This window comes from Trichechus manatus, unplaced genomic scaffold, assembly GCF_000243295.1.
Source record: "Trichechus manatus latirostris isolate Lorelei unplaced genomic scaffold, TriManLat1.0 scaffold00001, whole genome shotgun sequence".
NCBI lineage: Eukaryota > Metazoa > Chordata > Mammalia > Sirenia > Trichechidae > Trichechus > Trichechus manatus.
In genome coordinates this window covers 23,398,220-23,421,854 of record NW_004443937.1, presented here as the reverse complement: position 1 = coordinate 23,421,854, position 23,635 = coordinate 23,398,220, and the positions used below count along the sequence as shown (strand labels likewise).

Below are 23,635 nucleotides of genomic sequence, written 5' to 3'. Positions count from 1 at the left end.
AAAAAAAAAAAAAAAAAAAGAATGTAAACCTTTAGCTTGGTTCTCTCTAATTAAACATTAATTAAAAGAAACCACAACATGAAGAATGTTTCTACATCTCCAGCAGAACGACTTTTTAAGACATTGTCCAGTACATCACACAATTTCTATGTTTAGCAATTCATGTCATAAATTCAATCAGAGGAAAGTTTCCCCTTTATTTGATATCCTTGTCATATATTGAGTTGGTGGAAAAAGTCTGTTTCCTTTAAAGAACTTCCTTTTAACATTAAGTATTTACTGTAATATTCATGTCAAACCTGTTGCTGTAGAGTCAATTCTGACCCACTGCATCACTACAGGACAGAGTAGAACTGCCCCATGGAGTTTCAAGGCTGTAAATCGTTTTCCTGAGGAGCAGCTGGTGGGTTCTAACTGCCGATCTTTGGTTAGCAGCCAAGCCCTTAACCACTGCACCACCAGGGCTCCTAATATTCATGTAGGGAATAGTTATTTAAAGGTACTAATAAAGTCAAATTTGTTTTGGAAATCTAAAACCTGACATATGTTTTTCACCCAACAGGTCAAACTGCAGTTTGGCTGTATTTTTTAAGCCAAACCAACACTTTATTTCCCTTTTTGACTTGTCTACCAAAAAGCCAGAAATAAATTTGGTGTTCAGTTTGATTAATTGTTTAATCAGCTTTGCCTCTTAACACAAGGACCTTCATTCTCTGTAGGGCTTCTGATCTCTATTTCAATTTCTCTGTATAAGCCCTGGTGGCGCAGTGGTTAAGAACTTGGCTGCTAACCAAAACGTCAGCAGTTTGAATCTACCAGCTGCTCCTTGGAAACCATATGGGACAGTTCTACTCTGTCCTATACGGTCGCTATGAGTTGGAATTGACTCGATGGCAATGGGTTTCGTTTTTTTTCTGGTATATATGCCTATTAGGTGTGTATTTCTGAACTCTTTATAAAGCCTTTCTTGAAGTAGATGGGACTCAAACTATTCATACATAAATAGCAAATAAAGTAGTCGAATGACATTAAAATTTAAATATAAAGTGGTTTTCCATATAATAGTAACAGATTTGAGGGCAACATGATAAAAATTGTGCAAAAAAGAAACTTGATCATTTTTCCTCTTCAGTTTTTCACTTTGAACTATTTTGACCGATAGCCTTCTTTATTTACAACTTCTGCTCTTGGACTTCTGGAGGACCTGGCTGTTTATATGACTTTTACTTTTTTGTTACGCTTTCCTACTCTCCACCACAATATAAAATAACTTTAGAATTTGAAAATAACAATAAATTGAAATTAACCAAATGCATAACAGATTTTATCCTCCTCCCCCCGCCAATACTAATCACAGATTGCACCTTCAAGCTTACCTCCTCACAGGTCTCAAGTGGCAAAACATTTCTGAATATGAATGTACACCAACTTCCAGGCATCCATTAATCACTGAAAAAGTTAAGCAGATTGAAGAGGGGGAAAGATTTGAATCACATCAACTTTTCCAATAATTCAGATATTTAGCAAGATACTCAAGTATACTAAGGTCTTCATGTCAACTGGTCAAGGGATTTTTTTTTTTAAAATAAGACTTTATATTTTAGAGTAGTTCTAGGTTTACAGAAAAATCGCACAGAAAGTACAGGGTTCTCATATGCCCTTCTACCCCTGCACAAAGTTTTTCCTATTATTAACATCTTGCATTAGTGTTGATCAAGTGATTTTTACAACCCTATGAGCAATCCCTATCAAAGTCTTGAAATGCCACATTATTCATACAATCATCACCAGGAATAAAAAAAAAAAAAACTATTCTTTTTTTTTTCCTTCCTAGTGAAGCTCTGAGCTTTCTCCACTCTCCATTATTCCATTCTTGTAGAGATCAGTTAAAGAGCATATTCCCTCAAAACAAAACACCACATAGCTAAAGTCCTATTCTGTTTTTTAAAAATATTTTCATGATGCAGTTAATATATCTGAACCAAAGTAATATAATGAAGCATAACTGTCATTACTAGAATGATGAACATACATATTTGTAAGAAAAATCATGAAATGTCTTTTGGAAAAAAATAAAACTGCATTTTCAAACAACGGTACTTGAATTTTTTCTAGTTCTCTTGAAGAAGACTAGTCATTTTCCCCTTGGAGTCCTAAGAGTCTTCCGAGTTTTTTATATCTTCTCCTTTGAGAGTACAGAGAGGGTGTGATCAGATGAGGATCCGGTTTTTGGAAAAGAGAAAAGGAAGAAGAAAAAGGAAAGAAAGAGAGAACGAAACAGAAATAACCTTTAGGCAGTGGTTCTCAAAGCAGCAGCAGCATCACTGGGAACTTATTTTTGTTGCTGTTAGCTGCCATCAAGTCGGCCCCCAACTCATGGTGACCTCATGCACAATGGAACAAAACACTGTCTGGTCCTGTGCCATCCCCATGATCAGTTGGGGATCGGACCACATGATCCAGAGGGTTTTCATTGACTGAGTTTCAGAAGTTGACTGCCAGACCTTTCTTTTCTAGTCCATCTTAGTTTGGAAGCTCTGCTGAAACTGTTCAGCATCATAGCAACGTACAAGCTTCTGCCGACAGATGGTGATGGTTGTGAATGACGTGAATTGGCTGGATTCGAACGCAGCTATCCCCTCATGGAAGGTGAGGGTTCTACCCTTGAACAACCAATGCCCCCTAGTGGGAACGCAAACTCTCAGGCCCCACCCCAGCCCTGCTGAATCAGAAACTCTGTGTTTCAACAAGCCCTCTAGAGGGTTCTCACGCATGCTCAAGTTTTAGAACTGCTGCTTTGGGGAATCCTTCTGATTCTATCACCACACAGGATTCTGAGGTGTCTGTTAGGAAACTTTTAAGCTTTAATTATTGAGAAATACTTGTTTAATACAAACTTAGGAGTCCTTAGGTGGTACAAATGGTTAAGTGCTCAACTACCAGCTGTAAGCTTGCCAATGTGAATCCACCCAGAGGTGCTTTGGAAGACAGGCCTGGGGATGTGCTTCTGAAGATTCACAGCCTTGAAAATTGTCAGGAGTCGGTCTACTCTGCACACATGGGGTTGCCATGAGTCAAAATCGACTCTAAAGCAACTAACAACTATACAAACTGAGAGAAGGGTCCTGAGATACTAATTTGTATGCTAAAAAAATCAAACAAGGGTTGTTTGAACGAGTTCTTTGTTTCCTTTATGGTTTATCCCCTTTTTAAGACTGAAAAATAAAATTCTAAGTGGAAAGAATGTTAGAGCCCAGCTGGCTGGCAGCCGTGGCTACTTGCTTTTTGCATGTGGCATAGATCTTGGGTTAGTCCTCAACTTGGCACAACCAAGAACCCAATTTTATCACTTCAGCCAGAAATAAGCAGGCCTTGGGAAAACTAAATCAGTAGAGGTCTGACTGATAACTAGAACATCAACTTTTACATTCACTATGAGAAACAGAACTCTTAAGACAACCAGAAGATTCTCAGATCCACTGTTCCTTCCCTTATAGAACTAGCTACACAGAAAATCAAATTACTCTCATCAGATTGAAGATACACTGCTATGGAGCAGAGGTGGGTGCTCTCAATTGCTAAGTGACACGATCTCTGAAAGCCTGGAACACCCACATCACCTGCAGGTTTCTTGTCTTCTGGTGAATTCTTACACGGGCGATTTTTGTCCAAATTCCATGTAGCCCACTATAATTCCATTTGGAAAAGACTTCAGGTCTACTACAAAATAACTAAAAAGTTAACTTTACACCACTACCTTGATCAAACTTGGAAGGCAACTGATTCCTTAATTAAAGAACTTCCTTAACAGTGATTTACTGAGCATTTATGTGCCAGACCCTGGGCAAATCACTGGGAATAGAAAAACACTAAGACAATTCCAGTCCTCAAAACCTTAGTCTAGGAAGAGAGGGAAGGGGGATGAAAAAACAGACACAAGTAGATAATTATAAAACAATGCAGTAAATGCAATGACACAGCTATGCACAGAATATTATGGGACACTCCCAGGCACTACACCTAGAATTAGGGCCTCTTCAAAGTCTTGTCCCAGGAGATGGTGTCTTCCCTGGAAGGAGGCTGGATGATGTCCACAAACCATTGTAAATGGCTACTTTAATCCACTTACTATTGACTGTTATTAGCTTCTATTGCATACAACGAAACTTTCTAAATCTGTGCAAACTTTCAAACCAAATCTGGTAGAAAGAGATATCTAAATTGGCAAAAAATCCAAATTATGGCGTATTTTAACAAAAACTGTTTTGTTTGGGCTTAAATTACTTTCAAAGGATACAGAAACAGTAACTAACTGTGTTGCCAAGCAGAGGTCTTAGGACTGATCTTTGGCCATTTAGTACAATTAAAAAAAAAATTTTTTTAAAATTGTGTTTTAGGTGAAGGTTTACAGAACAAATAGTTTCTCATTAAACAGTCAGTACACATATTGTTTTATGACATTGGTCAACAACCCCACGACATGTCAACACGCTCCCTCCTTGGCCTTGGAGAACTTTTTTTTTTGGTGAAAATATACATAGCCAAAGATACACCATTTCAAAAATTTCTACATATACAATTCAGTGACATCGCTTACATTTTTCCAGTTGTGCTGCTATTCTCACTTTAGATGAAGGTTTATAGAACAAAATAGTTTCTCATTAAACAGTTAGTACACATATTGCTCTATGACAATGGTTAAGAACACCACTACCTGTCAACACTGTCCTTATTCAACCTTGGGTTCCCTATCACCAGCTTTCCTATCCCCTCCTGCCTTCTAGTCCTTGTCCCTGGACTGCTGTGCCTCATTAGTCCCGTTTTGTTTTATGGGGCTGTCCAATCCCCAGCTGAATGGTGAACCTCGGGAGTGACTTCACCACTGAGCTCAAACGGTGTCTGGGGGCCATATTCTCGGGGTTTCTCCAGTCTCTGTCAGGCCAGTAAATCTGGTCTTTTTTGTGTTAGAATTCTGTTCTACTTCCTTCTCCAGCTCCGTTCAGAACCATCTGTTGTGATCCCGGTCAGAGCAATCAGTGGTGGTAGCTGGGCACCATCTAGCTATACTGGACTCAGTCTGGTGGAAGCCTTGGTAGCTGTGGTCCGTTAGTCCTTTGGACTAATCTTTCCCTTGTATCCTGTTTTCTTCATTCTCCCTTGCTCCCGAAGGGGTGAGACCAGTGGAGTATCTTAGATGGCTCCATTTAGTACAATTTTTATTTAGAAGTAATTTATTTTAACAAAGTTAATAATCTCAAGCTACTCTTATCTGTGACATTCCTTAGTAACTAGCTAGGTAAGGCTTTTGAAAGTGGTTCGTTCCATCAAGGATGGATAAAAGCAGACAATTTTTCATTGGTTTTAGCTTGAATACTTCTTACACAAGGCAGAAAGGTAAAGAAAAGAGCAAAAGCAGAAAGTTACACTAGATAAATTAACGATAAATTGTAGCAAGGGTGAAATCCAAGTTACAATCCTTCTGTAGCTTCCTTTCTTAAATCTTTCGCTATGAGATTTTAATCACAACAATTTTGGAAGGTTTTTCCAACGATAAGTCAATGATTTCGGGAACTATTATAGTTGGAAACAATAAAAACCTAAATTGTCTTTGGTATCTTATTTCAAAATGAGTTAAAACAGATGCGATGCGGATACGCTGGCCCCTGACACTGCCTCAGTTCAAAACTAACACGTCGAGCTAAGGTGACTCTGAGCCTCCCCCCACTTCCCCCTCAGAGGAGCTGGAAAGCACAACTGGAGCCCCTCCCCTCTTGCTCCTTACAGTTCAGTCAAGGGTCCGACGCGAAGGCTTTCTCTGACCCGCTCCACCTCCTACCCTGAACCATGAGAGAGCACGGTCGCTCCTCCCGCAGGGCTGTGCGGGAGCGCGCATGGGAGCGCATGCGCACCAAGGCGCCAGCCCAGCCAACGAGCGCGCGGCGTAGGGCCTGGCGTTCCCATCTGCCCTCGCTCCAGTTTGCAACAGATTCTGACAGGTTCCTACCCTCAGTGCTCTTTGAACCCCTACCCCTGCAATCTCAGCAGGGCACGCAATGATCAACCTATCCATACGGCGCCCCAGGGGCGGCGGCGACCGGTCGCTCTAGGTGAGTCCCGGCACGCGGATGGGGCCGCGGAACCGCGCTCTCATTGGCTGAAGCGTGCCAGGCCTTCCTCCCTAAAGCGCCTGCGCGCAGTTTGAGCGGCGGGTAAAAACCTGTGGCGGTACTCTGTCACCGCGCTGACGTCAGCGCCCTGGTGACTGCTCCGCTTTCCCCGCGAGCTTTGAAGCGCCCGCACCTCCGCATTCTTACCCGCGGGCCCTGAGGGCTGCGTGCGCTTCACTGCAAGGTTTTGGAGGCACGAATAAGTTCCCTGGGATACTTATTACTAGGCCGGATGGAGTCGCAAAATGACTATCCCGAGAGTCGGTGGGGAGGGCAGAGAACGGAGAAGGGCGACCGAGCTCGCGCTGGAGTTTCGGGGGAGGGAGGGCGCGCGCACCCTCCCCCCAATACGGGAGTCCCGACAAGGGGCGAGGCTGGCCCAGCCGATCCACTCCCGAGCTCCGGAAGCTGAAGCTGACGCCTTAAGACAACTCTCAGTGAGAGCCTAGATTTGAAAGGTGTAATTGAAGCGTATCCTTTGGTTTTCTTTCCGTAAATAGTTGTTAGGCGCCATGGAGTCGCTTCCGACTCATAGCAACTCAGTGTACTACAGAATGAAACACTGCCTGGTCCTGCGCCATCCTCACAATCTGCTGTTAGAGCCCATTGTTGCAGCCACCGTGTCAGTCCATCTCGTTGAGGGTCTTCCTCTTTTTGCTGACCTTCTACTTTACCAAACATGATGTCCTTCTCCAGGGACTAATCCCTTCTGATAACCTGTCCAAAGTATGTGAGACGTAGTCTCGCCATCCTTGCTTCTAAGGAGCCTTCTGGCTGTACTTCTTCCAAGACAGATTTGTTTGTTCTTCTGGCAGTCCATGGTATATTCGATATTCTTTGCCAACACCATAATTCAAAGGCATTAATTCTTCTGTCTTCCTTATTCATCGTCCAGATTTCACATGCATATGAGGCGATTGAAAATACTAAGGCTTGCTTGGATCAGGCACACTTTAGTCCTCAAAGTGACAGCGTTTCGACTCTTTAAAGAGATCTTTGCAGCAGGTTTGCCTAATGCAATATGTCATTTGATTTCTTGGCTGCTGTTTCCATGGGTGTTGACTGTGGAGCCAAGTAAAATGAAATCCTTGACAACTTCAATCTTTTCTCCGTTTATCATGATATTGCTTATTGCTTCAGTTGTGAGGATTTTTGTTTTATGTTGAGGTGAAATCAATCCACACTGAAGGCTGTAGTCCTTGATCTTCAAAGTGCTTCAAGTCCTCTTCATCTGCATATCACAGGTTGTTAGTCTTCCTCCTCAGGATGCTGCATTCTTTTTCATGTAGTCCAGTTTCTTGGCTTATTTGCTCGCATACACATTGAATAAGTATGGTGAAAGGATACAACCCTGAGGCACACCCTTTTTGAGCCACGCAGTATCCTCTCCTGTTTTAAACACTGCCTCTTGGTCTGTGTACAGGTTCCCCATGAGCATTTTGGAATTCCCATTCTTGGCAGTGTTATCCATGATTTATGATCCACACAGTCAAGTGCCTTTGCATAGTCAATAAAACATAGGTAAACATCTTTCTGGTATTCTCTGCTTTCAGCCAAGATCCATCTGACATCAGCAGTGATATCCCTGGTTCCACATCCTCTTCTGAATCCAGCTTGAATTTCTGGCAGTTTTCTGTCAATGTACTGCAGCAACCATTTTTGAATTACCTTCAGCAAAATTTTATTTGCGTGTGATAATAATGACATTGTTCCGTAATTTCCACATTCTGTTGGATCACTTTTCTTTGGAATGGGCACAAATATAGATCTCTTCCAGTCAGTTGGCCAGGTAGCTGTCTTCCAAATTTGTTGGCATAGATGAGTGAGCACCTAACAGAGCTAATAAAAAAAAAAAAATCTTTCCTCTAGTTTGCGTTTTCCTTTTGACCTTGTTCCTTTTAGTATCTGGCTATTTTAACCCTTTGGTGACCCAATTTTTTTTGCTTTGAATTTTTTATTTATACTGTGTGTTTTTATTAATGGAAGCCTGCTGAATCATTATGTCTAAATTTTTGACAGGTAGTATGGATTTTTTTTACTTGCCCCCTCCCATGAGCCTATCCTAAGTGTTTACTGGTACATATGAAGTACCACTAATTATACCCCAGAGTCCCCACCAGGGTCTATTGGTACATATGTGTAACAAAAATTTTCAAAATTCCTATTTTCCCTACCAAAAATTCAGACACCTTATATAATACCCTGTAAAAACAGAAACTTGTGGCACATGCCTTTTTCTTCAGTTTCAAACAGCACACAGTGTCAGTGGTACAGGAGCTTCCCAATAAACCCGCGAGGCTGAAAAAGTTCATGGTTGCTATATGTAATGCCGGACACAAAAGGGCTAAAACCTTAAGCATTTTCCGCTATCTCCGTTATCTTTAAAAATCTATATATCATTGTAAAAAAAAAAAAAAAAAAGTAACATAAAATTTCCCGTTTTAGTCATTTTTAAGTGTACAACCCAGTGGCCTTCCTTACATTCACAGCGTTGTGCAGTCATAGTCACTATTTACTGTATTTCCAAAGCTTTTCATCACCCCAAACAGAAACTGTGCACTCAGTTAAGTATTAACTTCCCCTTCTCCTTTTCCTCTCGCCCCTGCTAACCTACTTTCTGTAGCTATGAATTTCACCATGGGCTTTTTACTCATGGCTCTGTTAACTTCAATTCCTCCAGAAATTGCCAGAGATAAAATCAGGCAAATACAATCGTGGCTCTTTCCCCTTTTCTACCTTGCGGAAGCTCCTGGCACTGTTGACTGAGGCAGGGGGGAAAAAAAAAGGCTTCATTTGTTCCAGCTTCAAGGCTTTCAACTTCTCGTTAGAAACAAATCCAGCCACTTGTGATCTGTCCCACCCTAGCCTACTTCTCCTAAAAGCTTAACCTATCATCCCTTCTCACATCTGCATCCCCTCTAATGTATCCTTACCACCCACATTTAAATGGTCTTATATTTCTCTAATTTCTTTCTTAGGGTTTCAATTGCTGTTGATTCACTCATGGTGACCACAGGTGTATCAGGGTAGAACTGTGTTGCATAGCGTTTTCAATGGCTGATTTTTTGGATTAGCTCGCCAGGCCTTTCTTTTGAGGCACCTCTGGGTGGACTCCAACCTCCACCCTTTTGGTTAGCAGTGGACCATTAGTTTTGCACCACCCAGGGACTCCACCACTGACACAGAGGTAACAAGCCCTGGTGTCACAACAGTTAAACACTCATCTGCTAACTGAAAGGTCTGTGGTTCAAACCTTCCAGCAGCTCTGCTGGAATAAAGACCTGGCAATCAGCTCCTGTAAACATTTCAGCCCAGGAAACCCTATGGGGAGCTCTACTCTGTCATATATGGTCGCTTAGTCAGAATGCACTGAACGGCACACAACGATTTGTAATTGCCCACTTAATATTCCCACTTGTCCTTATAGGCACCTAATACTGATGGTGGTAATCTGCAAACTGAATTCACTTCCACTCACCCAGTGTGCTCATACTAGAGAACTGGGCACCTCTTTGACCTCTCCTCTGCCTTGTTTCCCATCTCCCATCCATGAATAGTATTCATTCCACATTTCATGATAGTAAGACATTTTGCTAAGTGTTAGGATTTACTTTTCTAGTCTTGCGAGGTTATAGATTTATTCCAATGATGCTGCCATTACCATATTTTGGGAACTCCTTTAAGAAATACTTTCAGCCCCTCTAGAATGAGTCACACCTTATTCTTTTATTACCTTATTCAGACTTTTCTCTACATGATTTCAAATTATATTTTAAAGTACCAAATCTAAAGTATCTAAGGATGAGGATCATGACCTTGGAGAATGACTGTGCTACAGATTCTGAAGATGACTTCAGAAGAGGAGTTTTAACTTTCTAAGGTGGTTTGAAAGGAATAATCCTTGTTTAGATATTAGTTAATAAGTCCTGCTTCTTGGAAACCCTCTGGGTCAGTTCTACTCTGTCCTATAGGGTGTTGCACAGTCACATGTGATAGGCTGAATAGCGCGGCCCACCAAGAGTGTCCGAAGAGTCCCTGGGTGGAAATCAAGAATTTGCATTTCTAACAAGCTCTTGGGTGATGCTGATGCTCCTGGCCTGTAAATCACACTCTGAATAGCAAAGTCTTAAACAAGGAATAATCCTTGTTTAGATATTAGTTAATAATTAGATATTCAGTTAATAAGTTATAAGTTCTGGCATATTTGTTTAAAATATTGTTTTCTTTACTCATATATAATGCAGCATACATGAATTACAAGTTTTTAAAAATCGCAGTAATCTAAGGTACACTAAAGGAAAACTATTCCAAGGGTAATTTAACTTTTTTTCGGTATAGTGCAGAATTTAGTGTTTGAGTTACTTTTCAATATCATTGTACTATTCTAGATTATAGATGTAGAATAGGTTTTAGAAACTGAACTGAGTATACACTAACCTATTTCACACCCTAAAGATTTTCTGAAAACTCCAGTTACCTGCTTGCGTGTTTCCCTCTTATGCCTCCCTGTTATTAAATGCTGCATAATATGCAGTTTGTGGTTTTTAATTGTTTGGATTTCAGAATAAATAGGGATTTACCATACTTAGGTTCTCCTAACTTAAGGAGAAGCCAAAAAGTAATGTGAAAAATCACTATTCAGTGTAGGAGAAACCATTATAAATTGCAAATATCTATCAAAACTTTCAGTGTTTGAAACCTATATATTAACTTACTGTAAATCAATGAAGTACAAAAGCTGAATATAGTGAAAACTTTATGTTTATTGCCTTTTATTTTCAACAATGATTACTTGAACTTAAAAAAAAAAAAAAAAAAAAGCCTTTATTAACTAATGGTTACTGAAAAGCCAAACCTTTCCAGCCCACTTCATATTCTCTTTCAACCATTTCAGGGCAGAACAATGTTCTAAACTATAAACCTGTTCCTTATTAACATTGACAGTCATGTGCTTAATGAAAAGCTTTGGATCCGATATACGAGCAGCCATAATTAACCTGTCCACTGCAGCTTGATAATCATCCTTGCTCCGAGGTTTGTTTTTTTCACATCTACAAAGTAAACACTTCACAAAGTCAGAAACTCTACACAGAAGCTATGTAGTTTCTTCAAAAGGTAGTAATTTACATTTATTGACACTAAGCTATGGCAGTCTTTTCATCATATTCTTCTAACAGTGACTTGCAAACTTTTTTGACCATGACCCATAGAAAGAAATGCATTTCATATTGTGACCCAGTATACACCTTCGTACATAAAGACTCACAAGACTTACCCTTATATTGATGCACTCTACTTTATACTCTTTCATTTTTAATAATGCTGGTTGCAACCCCCTAAATTGATTTCACAACACAAATGGGCCACAACTGCAGTTTGAAAAACACTGACCTATTATCTTTGTATTTTCAAATTTAATAATTGCATAATTATTCATTACTCTAAAAAAAGAATACTGACTTTGAGTTTGGAATTACTACCATTCACATGTCTTACCTTCATTTTGGCTATTCTTAATTATAAGCAAATAAAATGGAGGTAACATTTGGTAACAAATTGTATAGCTATATGCCTTTATAAAATCTCAGGTTATTTTCTTCAGTCATGATTTAAAGTACTTCACCAACTGCTAGAATTTACATTTTGTACCAGTTCTATCTGCCATGAATTGTGACTGCATTTACTTGCATAAAATTCATACCTTATGGCAGTTTTTCCTCTAGAGTGAGGAGTGGGAAGTATTTAAAATAGAGATGTGGCTGTATATTAGGTCCCACTTTTCTTTGTGTTCACTGCTTCCTGCTCTTGGTACATATAGGGCTTGACCACGGTGTTGTCCACAGATGGCGGAAGTGAGGACTTGCACTTGAAACAGGAACTAGTGGTCACAGAGAGGAAACAGAAGGACCAGGCGCCTCCTAGTATGTTCTAACTTATAAAGAGGTACCCTGGAATCTAGTAGATTAGGCACATGCCAACTATGTGCAGTTTTGAAAGTAACGATGAATAAAATTCTCTCTCAAAGAGGCTAATGTAACAAGGCAGAGCTCAGCGTGGTAATACAAATAGAGAAAACAATATTGCTTTGGGCAAAATTTGAGTAACTAGGCATGAACTAGTTATGGCCTAGGGTCACAAATATCTCCCAAAATTCAACAATAAGTAGAGAGGCTGCATAAGTGTGGGGTATAGAAAGCCATGAGAAAACCAAGCCTTTATCAGGATGCTGGGGTGCCTGGACACCTCATGCCACTGTAGTCAAAGAAAACCAAAAACCAAACTCACTGCTGTTGAGTCAATTCTGACTCACAGAGACCCAAGAGTAGAACTGCCCCACAGGGTTTCCAAGGAGCGGCTAGTGGATTTGAATTGCCAACCTTTTGGTTAACAGTCACAGCTTGCCGTAGCTCTTAACTACTCTTAACTACCACATAGTACACAGTGGTAATTAAGGAAGCCCTCAGAAAATACAGATATAAGAAAAAAGGCTAATTTTCGTGAATTTAAAAACAAGGTAGAACTACATATTGTGCTGGGCAAATCTGCTACAAAAGACCCTTTACAGTGTTAAAAAGCAAAGATGCTACCTTGAGGACTAAGGTGTGCCTGACCCAAGCACAAGCCATGGTATTTTCAACTGCCTCATACGCATGCAAAAGCTGGACAACGAATAAGTAAGACTGAAGAACTGATGCCTTTGAATTATGGAGCTAGCATGGAGTATTGAATATACCATGGACCGCCAGAAGAACGAACGAGTCTGTCTTGGGAGAAGCACAGCCAGAGTGTTTTTTGGAAGCAAGGATGGCGAGACATCATCTCACATACTTTGAACATGTTATCAGGAGGGACCAGTCCCTGGAGAAGGACATCATGCTTGGTAGAGGGTCAGTGAAAAAGAGGAAGACCTTCAATGACATGGATTGACATAGTGGCCGCAACAATGGACTCAAAACTAGCAATGACTGTGAGGATGCTGCAGGACCAGGTAGTGTTTCACTCTGTTGTACACAGGGTTGCTGTGAGTCAGAACCGACTCAATGGCACTTAACAACAAAAAAGAACTAAAATACTGTTAGCAACAACAATGTGGAAATTGGGAGGCGGAATCTGGAGTTTATGTGTTCTGAAGTTCTTGATCATTTGTGAGAATGACAGAGGTATTAACTTTAGACTCTGTTAAGTATGACAACTGAAGGAAAAAATCCAATAGAAGGTATGAAAGAAGGGGGAAAAAAGAGGCAATATAAAAGCATGGTAAAAGTAAACACAAAATAAGATGAATAAATAAATCCAAATATATCTACAACTATAAAGTTATCATAATAAAGTAGCTTATAAAAATAGACACTGAGAATGAAGGCTAAAATCCACTGCTATTTATAAGCTACCTACCTAAAAAATAAGAACACAAAATGGTTGAAAGTAAAATAATGGGACTTCCAGCAACACATCAAACTAAGCTGATATATACTACCTCCTTCCCTACCACCTTTCCCTGCTCCCAAAATGCATGGCAACATTAAAAAGAACAGGAAATCCCTAGATACCGTAAGTGAAAAAACAAATCAAAGTCAGAGTGGTATCAATCAACATCATGGTGATGTTAGAATGAATACAGACCCCGGGAGTGAGGTGTGTTTCTGAGAACGAGGATCCAAAGGGTGATGGACCAGGAAACACTAATCTAAATAATCCAGATTTAGCTATGTTAATACCAGACAAAAAAAGAACAGCAACAACAATTTTTAAGGTAAAAAGCATGAATAGGGATAAAAACGTACATTACTTAATAATAAATGGAATAGTCCACCAGGAAGATATAAAAATAATGAACTGCAACATACCTAATATCCTGGCCTTAAAATGTATAAGCAAAAACTAATAAAAGGAGAAACAGACAAATCTACAATCGGTGGGAGAATTTTAAGTGTTTCTCCTAAAAATTAATACAACAAGCAGGCAAAAAATACAGTCCATGAACTCCCCCAATATATTTGAAAACTAAAAAAAATTTGGAAAATAATTCATGGGTTACAAAAGAAATAACTGAAATTATGAAATTTAGAACTTTAACAGAAGCACAACATAACAAATATTGAATCAGCAACAGTGGTAACATACAGGGACGTGTGTGTATATATATGTGTATATATATACTTATGTAAGTATATATAAGACAATACACAGAGGGACATGTATAGTCTTATAAGTATCTAAGTAGATACAAAAATGATGGCAAATTAATGGACTTAGTATTTAACTTAAGAAACCAGAAATAGAAAATAGCTAAAAAAGTGGAAGGGAGAAAGTAAGTAACTGCAAGATGCAAAGAGTAAGTAAGTGGACATCATCTCTGATTTTGCTCTATTACTTATAGTTGACTGAAAGTAGACCTGTCAATCTAGCATTTTAGAATTATGAGACTAAGTTTAGAGTTATATGAATTGCCTGTAGTTTAACATAGATGTTTTGGGGGAAAAGTTTTAAGATAAGAATCTTTGGTTATAAAAATGTTATACCCTCAGACTGTTAATTTGGTTTCTGTACATGATTTATAATAACTTAGTCAAGGTAGTTACTATTATATAAGGGAGAAAAGCCAGTGGAAGTTTATATCTGCTCTAGAAATAGTTAACCTAAGTACAAAAGCCCACTCAGTGCTTTTTCCCCCAAGCTACAGGCAAAGTGGTATACAGTAAAACTGACATTCTCTCCCCAGTTACAATAAACTATGGGTTGTCTTGTGTAAACAGCTAGGACTAAGTTTGTGGAAGAGTTCGATCAACAGGCTTGTAAGGAGTCCATTTCCTTCTCTCACACGCTCTTGGGCGCTGGCATTTTATCACCTGCCCAAGCTCACCCAGCTGGCAAGTGATGGAGTTGGGTGAGAACCTGCTGCTCCTGTCTCCAAAGCCTTGGCTGGCATTGTTTTTCCAGTACACCATACTGGGAGTTAATACTACAGTTTAAACATTTATAAATGGTGACAACTTGTTATTTTTCTTTCAAAGGATAATGCAGAAAGTGTAGGAAATATAACTGTCTATAGCTATCCCTCTAGGTTCCTTGAAACAAATATCTGAATAAAAAAAGGTAACTTCTTGAATTGGAGGCCATCTAAGCATACAACAATAGGGGAACAGTTAAATAACTGCAGCAATCTTCTTAGAATATTATACATGAATACAGAATAAACTTTATGAAGACTATGTAGCAACACGGAAATCTCTGAAAGAAATAAACTGTATGTTTACTATGATTGATTGCAACTGCATAAAAACACTCAGAGGTAAAAATGCCTAGAAGGAAATACACAAGAGTAATACGTTTTTAAAACACTATTATAGAAGTTTTTTTTTTTTTTTTTTCCTTAAAGTTTCTTTTTGTTGCTAGGCTAATCTCCCAAATGCCTTCACATTCATTTAAGGAGACAGTCTGAAACCAGTGGTGTCACCAGGGGGGTGCAGACCATACCAGGTGACACCAAAATGACTGTCAATGAAATTTTTGTGCAGCGTTTCAACAGAAATTTATTCTTTGTTATAAAAATGTCCCTGTAACAATGAAAAAAATTTTCATAAGCCCAGCTTATATATGTCAATATACCTACAAGGCTAAAACTCTATGCTAATTTACTTTTTGAGCCTTCTAATGCGCTCTGGTCAGAGGTGTCATTATTACCCAGTTACAATGACACTACAAATCACATGGTTTCATCTGCATGTGCTACAAGCACGCACTGTTGTTTTCGTTGCTGCCCATGTTTTTATAGTCATTGATTTCGTCAAATTTTTTCGTGTTTTAGCTACAATATTGTGATAATTAGCATGGGGGGGTGACACCAACCCTAGTGACGCCACCATCTGAAACCTTGAAGATGATACTTTATATTTGTGGTGGTTTTAAAACATGTCCACCAATTCTTTGACGCTCTTTCCTTCAAGAGGTGGAAACTAATTCCCCTCCCTTAAGTGTGGCTGGACTAAATGACTTGCTTATAAGAAATAAAAAGGAAGTAACAGTGTGCAACCTTGGGCACTAGGTCGCTGGATGACAATTCTCCATGGGTCTCTTCCTCTTTTTTTTCCCCAAGCAGAAACACTGAATACCCTTGTTCCGAACTATCATTTCAAGGATGTTTACAGTTAACAATGTTGAAAGACAAAGATAATTTCTCCCTCGGGAGCAAAGGGCAAGTTTGCTTACAGGTTTAGAAGATAAAGATAATGTCTCCCTCCAGCACAAAGGGAAGGCATGCTTATTGCCCATTTTAAAAGATTTGGGTTCCCCTAAGCTCAGGATTCCTTTCCTGTAGTACAACCCACTGCACATGCAGGCATCCAGCTGGACTCATCTGTGTTACCCCTGTGGGACTTGAAAGCAAGGGGAACTGATGCAAACATGCAGATAATCATGCTGCTTGCTGTGCCAATAATAAAGTTCTCAGTCTCCAACCCCTGAATCTTGTGTCTTATACTAGCATCCATGAAAATGTAGCAGGTTGACTTGTAACCTACAAGTAGGCTAAAATCTCAGAACCTTCACAGTTCTTTACCTAGGTCATGAAAGGCACTGGTTTCCTCCTTGCTTGTTCTCTCTTGGATTGCTCACTCGGGGTGAAATTAGCTGTCGTCATGAGGACACTCAAGCAACCATGTGGTGAGTAAGTGAGGGTTCCTGCCAACAGCCATGTGACTGAGCCCTCGATTCTCCAGCCCCAGTCAAGCCATCAGGTGACTGCAGCCCCGATGACATCCTGACTGCAACTACGTAAGAGACCCTGTGCCAGAACCACCCAGCTGAGCTGCTTCCAAATTCCTGACCCACAGAAACTAAGACAGTAAATACTTGTTGTTTTAAGCCACTAAGTTTTGGGATAATTTATTACATATTAATAGATAATATAATATTCAACCAGAGGACCTGGTTTGTAACACCAGTAAATTGAAGCAAATTCTTGTCAAGCTGTAAAACAGGAGTCCCATGAGATCCTTACATAACAAGTTTCTTGGATACAGCTGACACTAAATTATAGTGGTATAAGTCTAAATTCTGGGACTTTAAACAAAATCATTTAAAGGTTACCACCCTGGCTCAACACCTACATTATAATATTTATGCATTTATAGAAATGTAGAATCTAGGTTCATGGCTTTATTTTTAATGGCATTCTTTATTCAACCTAATAAAGTATCACATATTTACCTTTTAGACCTGGTTCTTAGGTCTTTTGGGTTGACCGAAAAGATAAATACCTTTTAGGTACCAATCTCAAAATGAGAACGATCAGTACCTAAAGATGAACTATCTGTGAAGTTGCTAGAACTGTTAGTGAATGCTACTTAGTTATCTGCTTTTAAGACTCAAACAGGATAAATCCTTTCTCAATTTAAATGTTTGTAAATACACACACACACACACACACACACACACACACACACACACACACACACACACGCAAAACATTTACATCCTAGGATGGGTGGGGGAGCCACAATTTCAGAATGCAGTTAGTCTTATTAACCAACCTTTTCAAAACTATCTGCAGCATCTGTGTAGAAGTTCCAGGACTCTGAATACTACTAGCATTAGATACCAGGAAAATTTCGATAGCTAAAAGCATTTCAATCTCAGATAAGTAAGAAGGAATCAGTAGAAGCTTTCGGTATAAATTTCCCTCCAGTGGTGGATAGCAGCCCAAAGACAGAGCACCTGAAAATAAAATAATAGATCAAACTTTACTAAAACCCCAATAAGTAAAAACCTAGACTACCAAAATACTCACAGGTGATTATTACAGAATAATTATTCACATTAGAAGCAGAGTTATTACACAAATTATGGTAATGAGCTAATCCTAGTCCATTTACAATTGTTTTCTGTAATATGCTTTTGAAACATTAAATATGAAGTGAGAAATTAAAAAAAAAAAAAAAACTCCTGAAATACGACTTTTGAGCCTTACTGTGACAACTGCTCATTTATTTCATGCCACGGTCAATACAAAAAAATAAACAGCCAGAATAGCTACCTGCGTTTTAATGGGATCTTGTCTAATAGCAATTATATGTAATATATTTATAATTATTACCTATCCTGAATCACGAATGTAGAAAGAAAATGCAAAATTGTAATGCAAATAATCTTAATTTCTATCGAACAGTTATTATAATATTTTTCAATACACTTATTTATAGCACCATCATAGTTTGTACAATAAATCTTTACTGTGCCTACTATATGCTTGGCATTGTGGAAGCACTAGATATAAAATAAATAAAATACATGTTCATCCTGTAGGTGCTCAGTGTATTGTATCTCTACTACTCAATTCATGTTCTAAAAATTTCACTTTTCAAGAGAAGAGATTCAATGCTTAAACTGTTTAGGTGCTTTTTAGAAGAGATACATAGGAAAATCCCACTTAAAAACTCTCAGAACATCCAAATTGCATATAGGTAGTATTATATTGTTATATTTTACTGAAACCAATTTAAATCTGTATGTAAAAATAGTTTAAAATGTTTAGTTAAGACAAGTTTCTTCAAAAATTTCTTCCAATGTAGATGATGATATCTCATCTTTGAGGATCTACTATGTGCTAGGTACCTGTGCTAAACACATTGTTTTTTTTTTTTTATTGTTGTAATTAAATGAAGTTTACATTTCAAGTTAGTCTCCCATACAGAATTTTTTTTTTTTTACATATTGTTATGAGACCCCAACCACTCACCCCATTCTGTGACAGCACACTCCTCCCCTCCACCCGATTCCCCATGAAGCTAAACACATTATATGTTTTACTGAACTTTATCTTGACAACTTACTCCCTTTGAAATTTGGTACACTTATTTCCATGGTATAGATGATAGGCCTTAGGTAAAAGGACTCAGTCTCTCTATGCCTGCATGGGAACCCCTGGCCTTCTAGCTCCAGATTTTGGATTCCTAACCACTAGGTAGTCCTACTTCCCTAGATCACTGCCAGGAGTAAGAAGCTGTCAACTCATTGACTTTCCTAACTACTGGTAAGTCTAACTGACATGCACTTCTGTTTTACTTTTCTGATTAAAAGAGGAAAACAAATAACAAATTGAGTAGAAAGATTCCTTTCTGCATTGAAATCAAATGAGAAAAAAATATTCTTATTTGATTTAAGGGGGGAAAGTAACTGAAAGACACACTGATAACATCCCTTGCCCCTGACTTTCGAGCTCTGAGATAAAAGTATTTTTAGAACTAGGGAGAACAAATCGAACAACTCTGCCATCCCTGGACAATTTCCTTCTGCTTAGTTTGTGAGCAAAAGCAAAGCAAAGCCATCAAGAAAGTGAAAAGATAACTCACAGAATGGACAAAAGTATTTGCAAATCATCTGTCATTGACAAGGGACTTGTATCTAGAATAAAGAACTCTTGCAACTCAACAAAAAGACAAACAGCCCAATTGAAAAATGGGTAAAGAATAATTAAAAAAAAAAAAAGATTTGAATAGACATTTCTCCAAAGAAGATATATTAATGGCCAACAAGCACATGAAAAGATCATCATTAGTCATTAGGGACATGGGAATCAAAAACCACAATGAGATCATTGCCCACCCACTAGGATGGTTAAAATAAAAAAAGACAGCAACAAGTGAAATGCGAAGAAACTGGAATTCCTATACATGGCTGGTGGAGCCCTGGTGGTGCAGTGGTTAAGACCTACAGCTGCTAATGAAAAGGATAGCAGTTCGAATCCATCAGCCGCTCCTTGAAACCCTATGGGACAGTTCTACTCTGTCCTACAGGGTTGCTATGAGTCAGAATCAAATTGATGGCAACAGGTTTTTTGTATACATGGCTGGTGGGAATGTAAAATGGGACAACAGCTTTGGCAAACAATTTGGCAGTTCCTGAAAATGCTAAACATAGATTTACTGTATGACCCAGCAATTCCACTCCTAGATATATGCCCAAGAGAAAGGAAAGCATATGTCCACACAAAAATTTGTATGTGAATATCTGCAGCAGCATTATTCATGACAGCCAAAAAGTGGAAACAGCCCAAATGTCCATCAACTAACTGATAAATGGATAAATAAAGTGTGATATATCCATACAATGTAATATTATTTGGCATAAAGAGGAAGAAGTGAAATACTGATACATGCTATAACATCAATGGACCTTGAAAACATTGTGTTAAGTGAAAGAAGTCAATCACATAAAACTATACACGGCCTGATTCCATTTATGTGAAGTGTCCACCACAGGCAAATCCATAGAGGCAGAAAGTAGATTACTGGTTGCCTGGTACTGGGGCAGGGAAGAGGGACATCGAGGGCATGGGGAATGACTGCTAATGTGTTCAGGGTTTTTTTTAGGAGGTGTTGAAGGTGTTCTAAAATTAGGCTGTGGTGACAGCTACACAACTCTGAATATACTAAATACCACCGCACTGTATACTTTAAATAGGTTAATTTTATGGTATGTGAAATATTATCTTAACAAAGCTATAAAACTAAAAGCTTTTAAAAAAAGGCACTGGCACCACAGCCTTAACAGTACCTTGATGAAAAATTAGCCTTAAGCCCAGAATCAAGTACTACTAGCTGTGATTATAAGGTAATGAAAGGCTTTTCTTACAAGTGTTAAGCTATGTCGGAAGATAAATCCAAAGGGAGGTCCAATGTTATTTGAAATGTCAACACTGGAAGGAAATGAGATGTTTTGGAGACTGATCAGTGGCTATAAATTACTCATTTGGTTTTATAATTCAGATATATTTGAAAAAAATAAAAATAAAAAGACTCTTTACACTATAACCTCACTTGCTTAAGTCCCAGAAATTTCACTGCATATGAAATAAGGCAAATGTGTGATCAGATAAAAAGAAAAGTGGTAATAAGAAAGGTACTGAGTTGTACATAGGCATTAATTGCTTTAACAACTGCTAAAATAAAACATTTCAAAAGAAATTATTACTAGGGCTGGAGGGATTTGGGGAAATGGGGGGTGGCTGCTAATGGGTACAGGGTTTATTTTGGGAGTGATGGAAATGTTCTAAAATTGATTGTGGTGATGGTTGCACAACTCTGTAAATGTATTAAAACCACTGAACTATGTACTTTAAATTGTATGGTATGTGAATCATTTCAATAAAGCTGTTAATAAAAATTAAAAATGATTTTAAGTTTAACGGCTTTAATACAGAATTTTATTTCCAACTAAAAAACAGAAAAGAATCATAGGAATCTCAATGAAATGTTTCCAAGTTTATACTTTCTGCCTATTGCATACAAACACCTTCTGTTTGGCATTTTCCCCAAATTACAAAATTAGTTATCTGAAAAATAATAAATTCCTTTAAAATTGATTCTAACAAGTAAAGGCAGGAAATTATAGGAAATAGTACATGTAGACTTGGTGTGTGATATTTCTAGTAGTCTACAGGAAATAGTATAAAGACTTGAAACATAACCACAAAATTGAAATGAGGTGCTATGAACAATTCCACATTTCCTCTAAATTTCTGGTCATCCTTAAAAAAAAATTTCTCTAGTGCAGCTGCTTTCAAAACTCCTGTTGACTATAACCTACAATAACAAATATATTTTACATAACAAGCACATGTATGTAACTGAAATGAAAATTTTTATCAAGTAATATTTATCCTTACTACCTGCAATGCACTCTAGAATTTTCTTCTTTCATTGGGGGGGAAAAAGTTATCTGCTGCTAAATTGATTTCACAACCCACTAATGGATCACAGCTGGTAGTCTGAAAAATCACTCTTGGATTCCGAGTTCAGGGAAGTTTTTGTGCATGCAGGTAAGGGCAGCTGGCTGGGATCTCTGGCACATCTGGCCCAGTGGTGACACATAGATAGGCACTCAAATGTTTGTTGTATGCATGCCAGTGGTAGAAATGGAAATTTAAGACAAATTACTGCCTCAAGGCAGAAAAGAATCCTTTTCTAGTTTCTACATGGAAGTACTTTCTAATTAAAATACCTGCAAGGTGGCTAGGACTATAGAAAGCATTAGTTTCACAGGCTTACAGTTAGAGAGAAACAGCTGTAAATAGGTTAACGAAGTTCTATTACTAGGAACCAGGAGAGAAACTGTTATATACCATGGTGCACTGTAATAACAGTCTCTATACTTCCCATTGGGCCTGCGATCAAAATTCAAGTTACAAAGATCAGCAACATAGCAAGGATAAGTAAAATAGGTAGCTATTCTTTAAACTTCATTTTACTGAATTGTTTTACTCCTTTATTATTTGTACGATATGCAAAACTGGTTTGAATTCTGTCATTTATTTCCTTTGCTCACCCTCTAGTGGACATGCTAAGGTGTAAAGAACTAAAGATGCAGTAATTAAAAACAGAAGAAAAATAACCCATCTCAAAAGAGAGCACAAATCTGTTCAGACCAATATCTTTTAATTTATATCAACTGCTTTTTAAACATATTTAAATGTATGGTTTTAAACGTTACAGATGAATCCTGGGTTAGAAAATTAAATTCAAAATCAATATATCAAATTAAAAAATGTCAAATGTAACTTACTTTTGTAGTGGGCTCTGGCTTTGAGCCATAAACAACTCCTTCCTAAAGAAGTAATTAATCTTCTAAGAAAGGAAAAATCAATAGGGATGCTCTTTGAAATCATGAATTCTGCTACGGAGGATGACACACCAAGACTGTTGCTTTCTATACAGGCATCTAGAAGTTTATTAAAAAGAAGACTATACTGTGAGACTTCTACAGTTTCTGAAATGAAAAAAAAAAAAAACTGATATAATCAAACTGACCTAGTTTAGTCTCTCACACGTCTATCTCTTGAACTGCTTTCTTCTTCCCTCTTCTCTCCTTCGTCCTTTCCTACCCACTATGGGAATCTCAGTCATAAAAATGTAATCATCTTACATATTCTCTAAGTAACAAACAAAAAAAGCATGTGACAAAAGCAAAACAGTTGATTTACCTTGTAATGCACCACCTGAAAGGAAGCCTGAGAAAGATTCCAGAGGCTGCGTTAACATCTCTGTATATGGTCCACACCTGTGATCATGCAGCTGCCGCATCTCAAATGAATGAGTTCAAGATTCTTTTTTGCATTGTATCTGCATTTTGGATCTCAGCTTTATATTGCACATGACTAAAAATAAATCATCCCTAACAAATATTCACTCTCAGATTTTCAAAAAATATTCTAAATTGGTATTTCTATTCCTCAAGTCTTTCTTGGAAGAAAATGAAGTTACCTTGGAGACTTCCAACTCCTTCGTTCCCTACATTCAGTCAGTTTGGTCTAGGACCTAGACTCTAGGTTTTTACCGCTTTAGGATCTTTTAGTGGTCGAGGCCTAATCAGGAAATTAATCTCCTTACCTTACTTTCTTCCTCAACATTACCAGTAGAGGAACTTTTCTAAAACATGAACTTCATTCATCACTTCATAACCTCAAACCTCTA

At 38.3% G+C, this 23,635-nt stretch overlaps 2 protein-coding genes across 7 annotated transcripts in view; both read right to left on the bottom strand.

Annotated features, from left to right (window-relative positions):
* The window catches only part of TCAIM (T cell activation inhibitor, mitochondrial), a 50,371-nt gene extending 38,493 nt beyond the window's left edge, over positions 1 to 11,878 (bottom strand). For 3 of the 6 annotated variants that reach the window (XM_023726140.1, XM_023726139.1, XM_023726132.1), the window contains exons 1-2: positions 5,783 to 5,985; positions 1,377 to 1,449 (exon numbers count right to left, since the gene is read on the bottom strand). In XM_023726140.1, the coding sequence (XP_023581908.1) occupies positions 1,377 to 1,405 (29 nt within the window). In that variant the 5' untranslated portion in view covers positions 1,406 to 1,449; positions 5,783 to 5,985. The other 3 variants (XM_023726131.1, XM_023726126.1, XM_004368443.2) reach the window with 3 other exon arrangements.
* Positions 10,911 to 23,635, bottom strand: part of TOPAZ1 (testis and ovary specific TOPAZ 1) — a 76,189-nt gene continuing 63,464 nt past the window's right edge. Inside the window, exons 18-20 of the mRNA XM_004368442.2 lie at positions 22,728 to 22,931; positions 17,699 to 17,882; positions 10,911 to 11,218 (exon numbers count right to left, since the gene is read on the bottom strand). Coding sequence (XP_004368499.1) covers positions 10,999 to 11,218; positions 17,699 to 17,882; positions 22,728 to 22,931 — 608 coding nt within the window. The 3' untranslated portion in view covers positions 10,911 to 10,998. The remainder of the gene's footprint in view (positions 11,219 to 17,698; positions 17,883 to 22,727; positions 22,932 to 23,635) is intronic.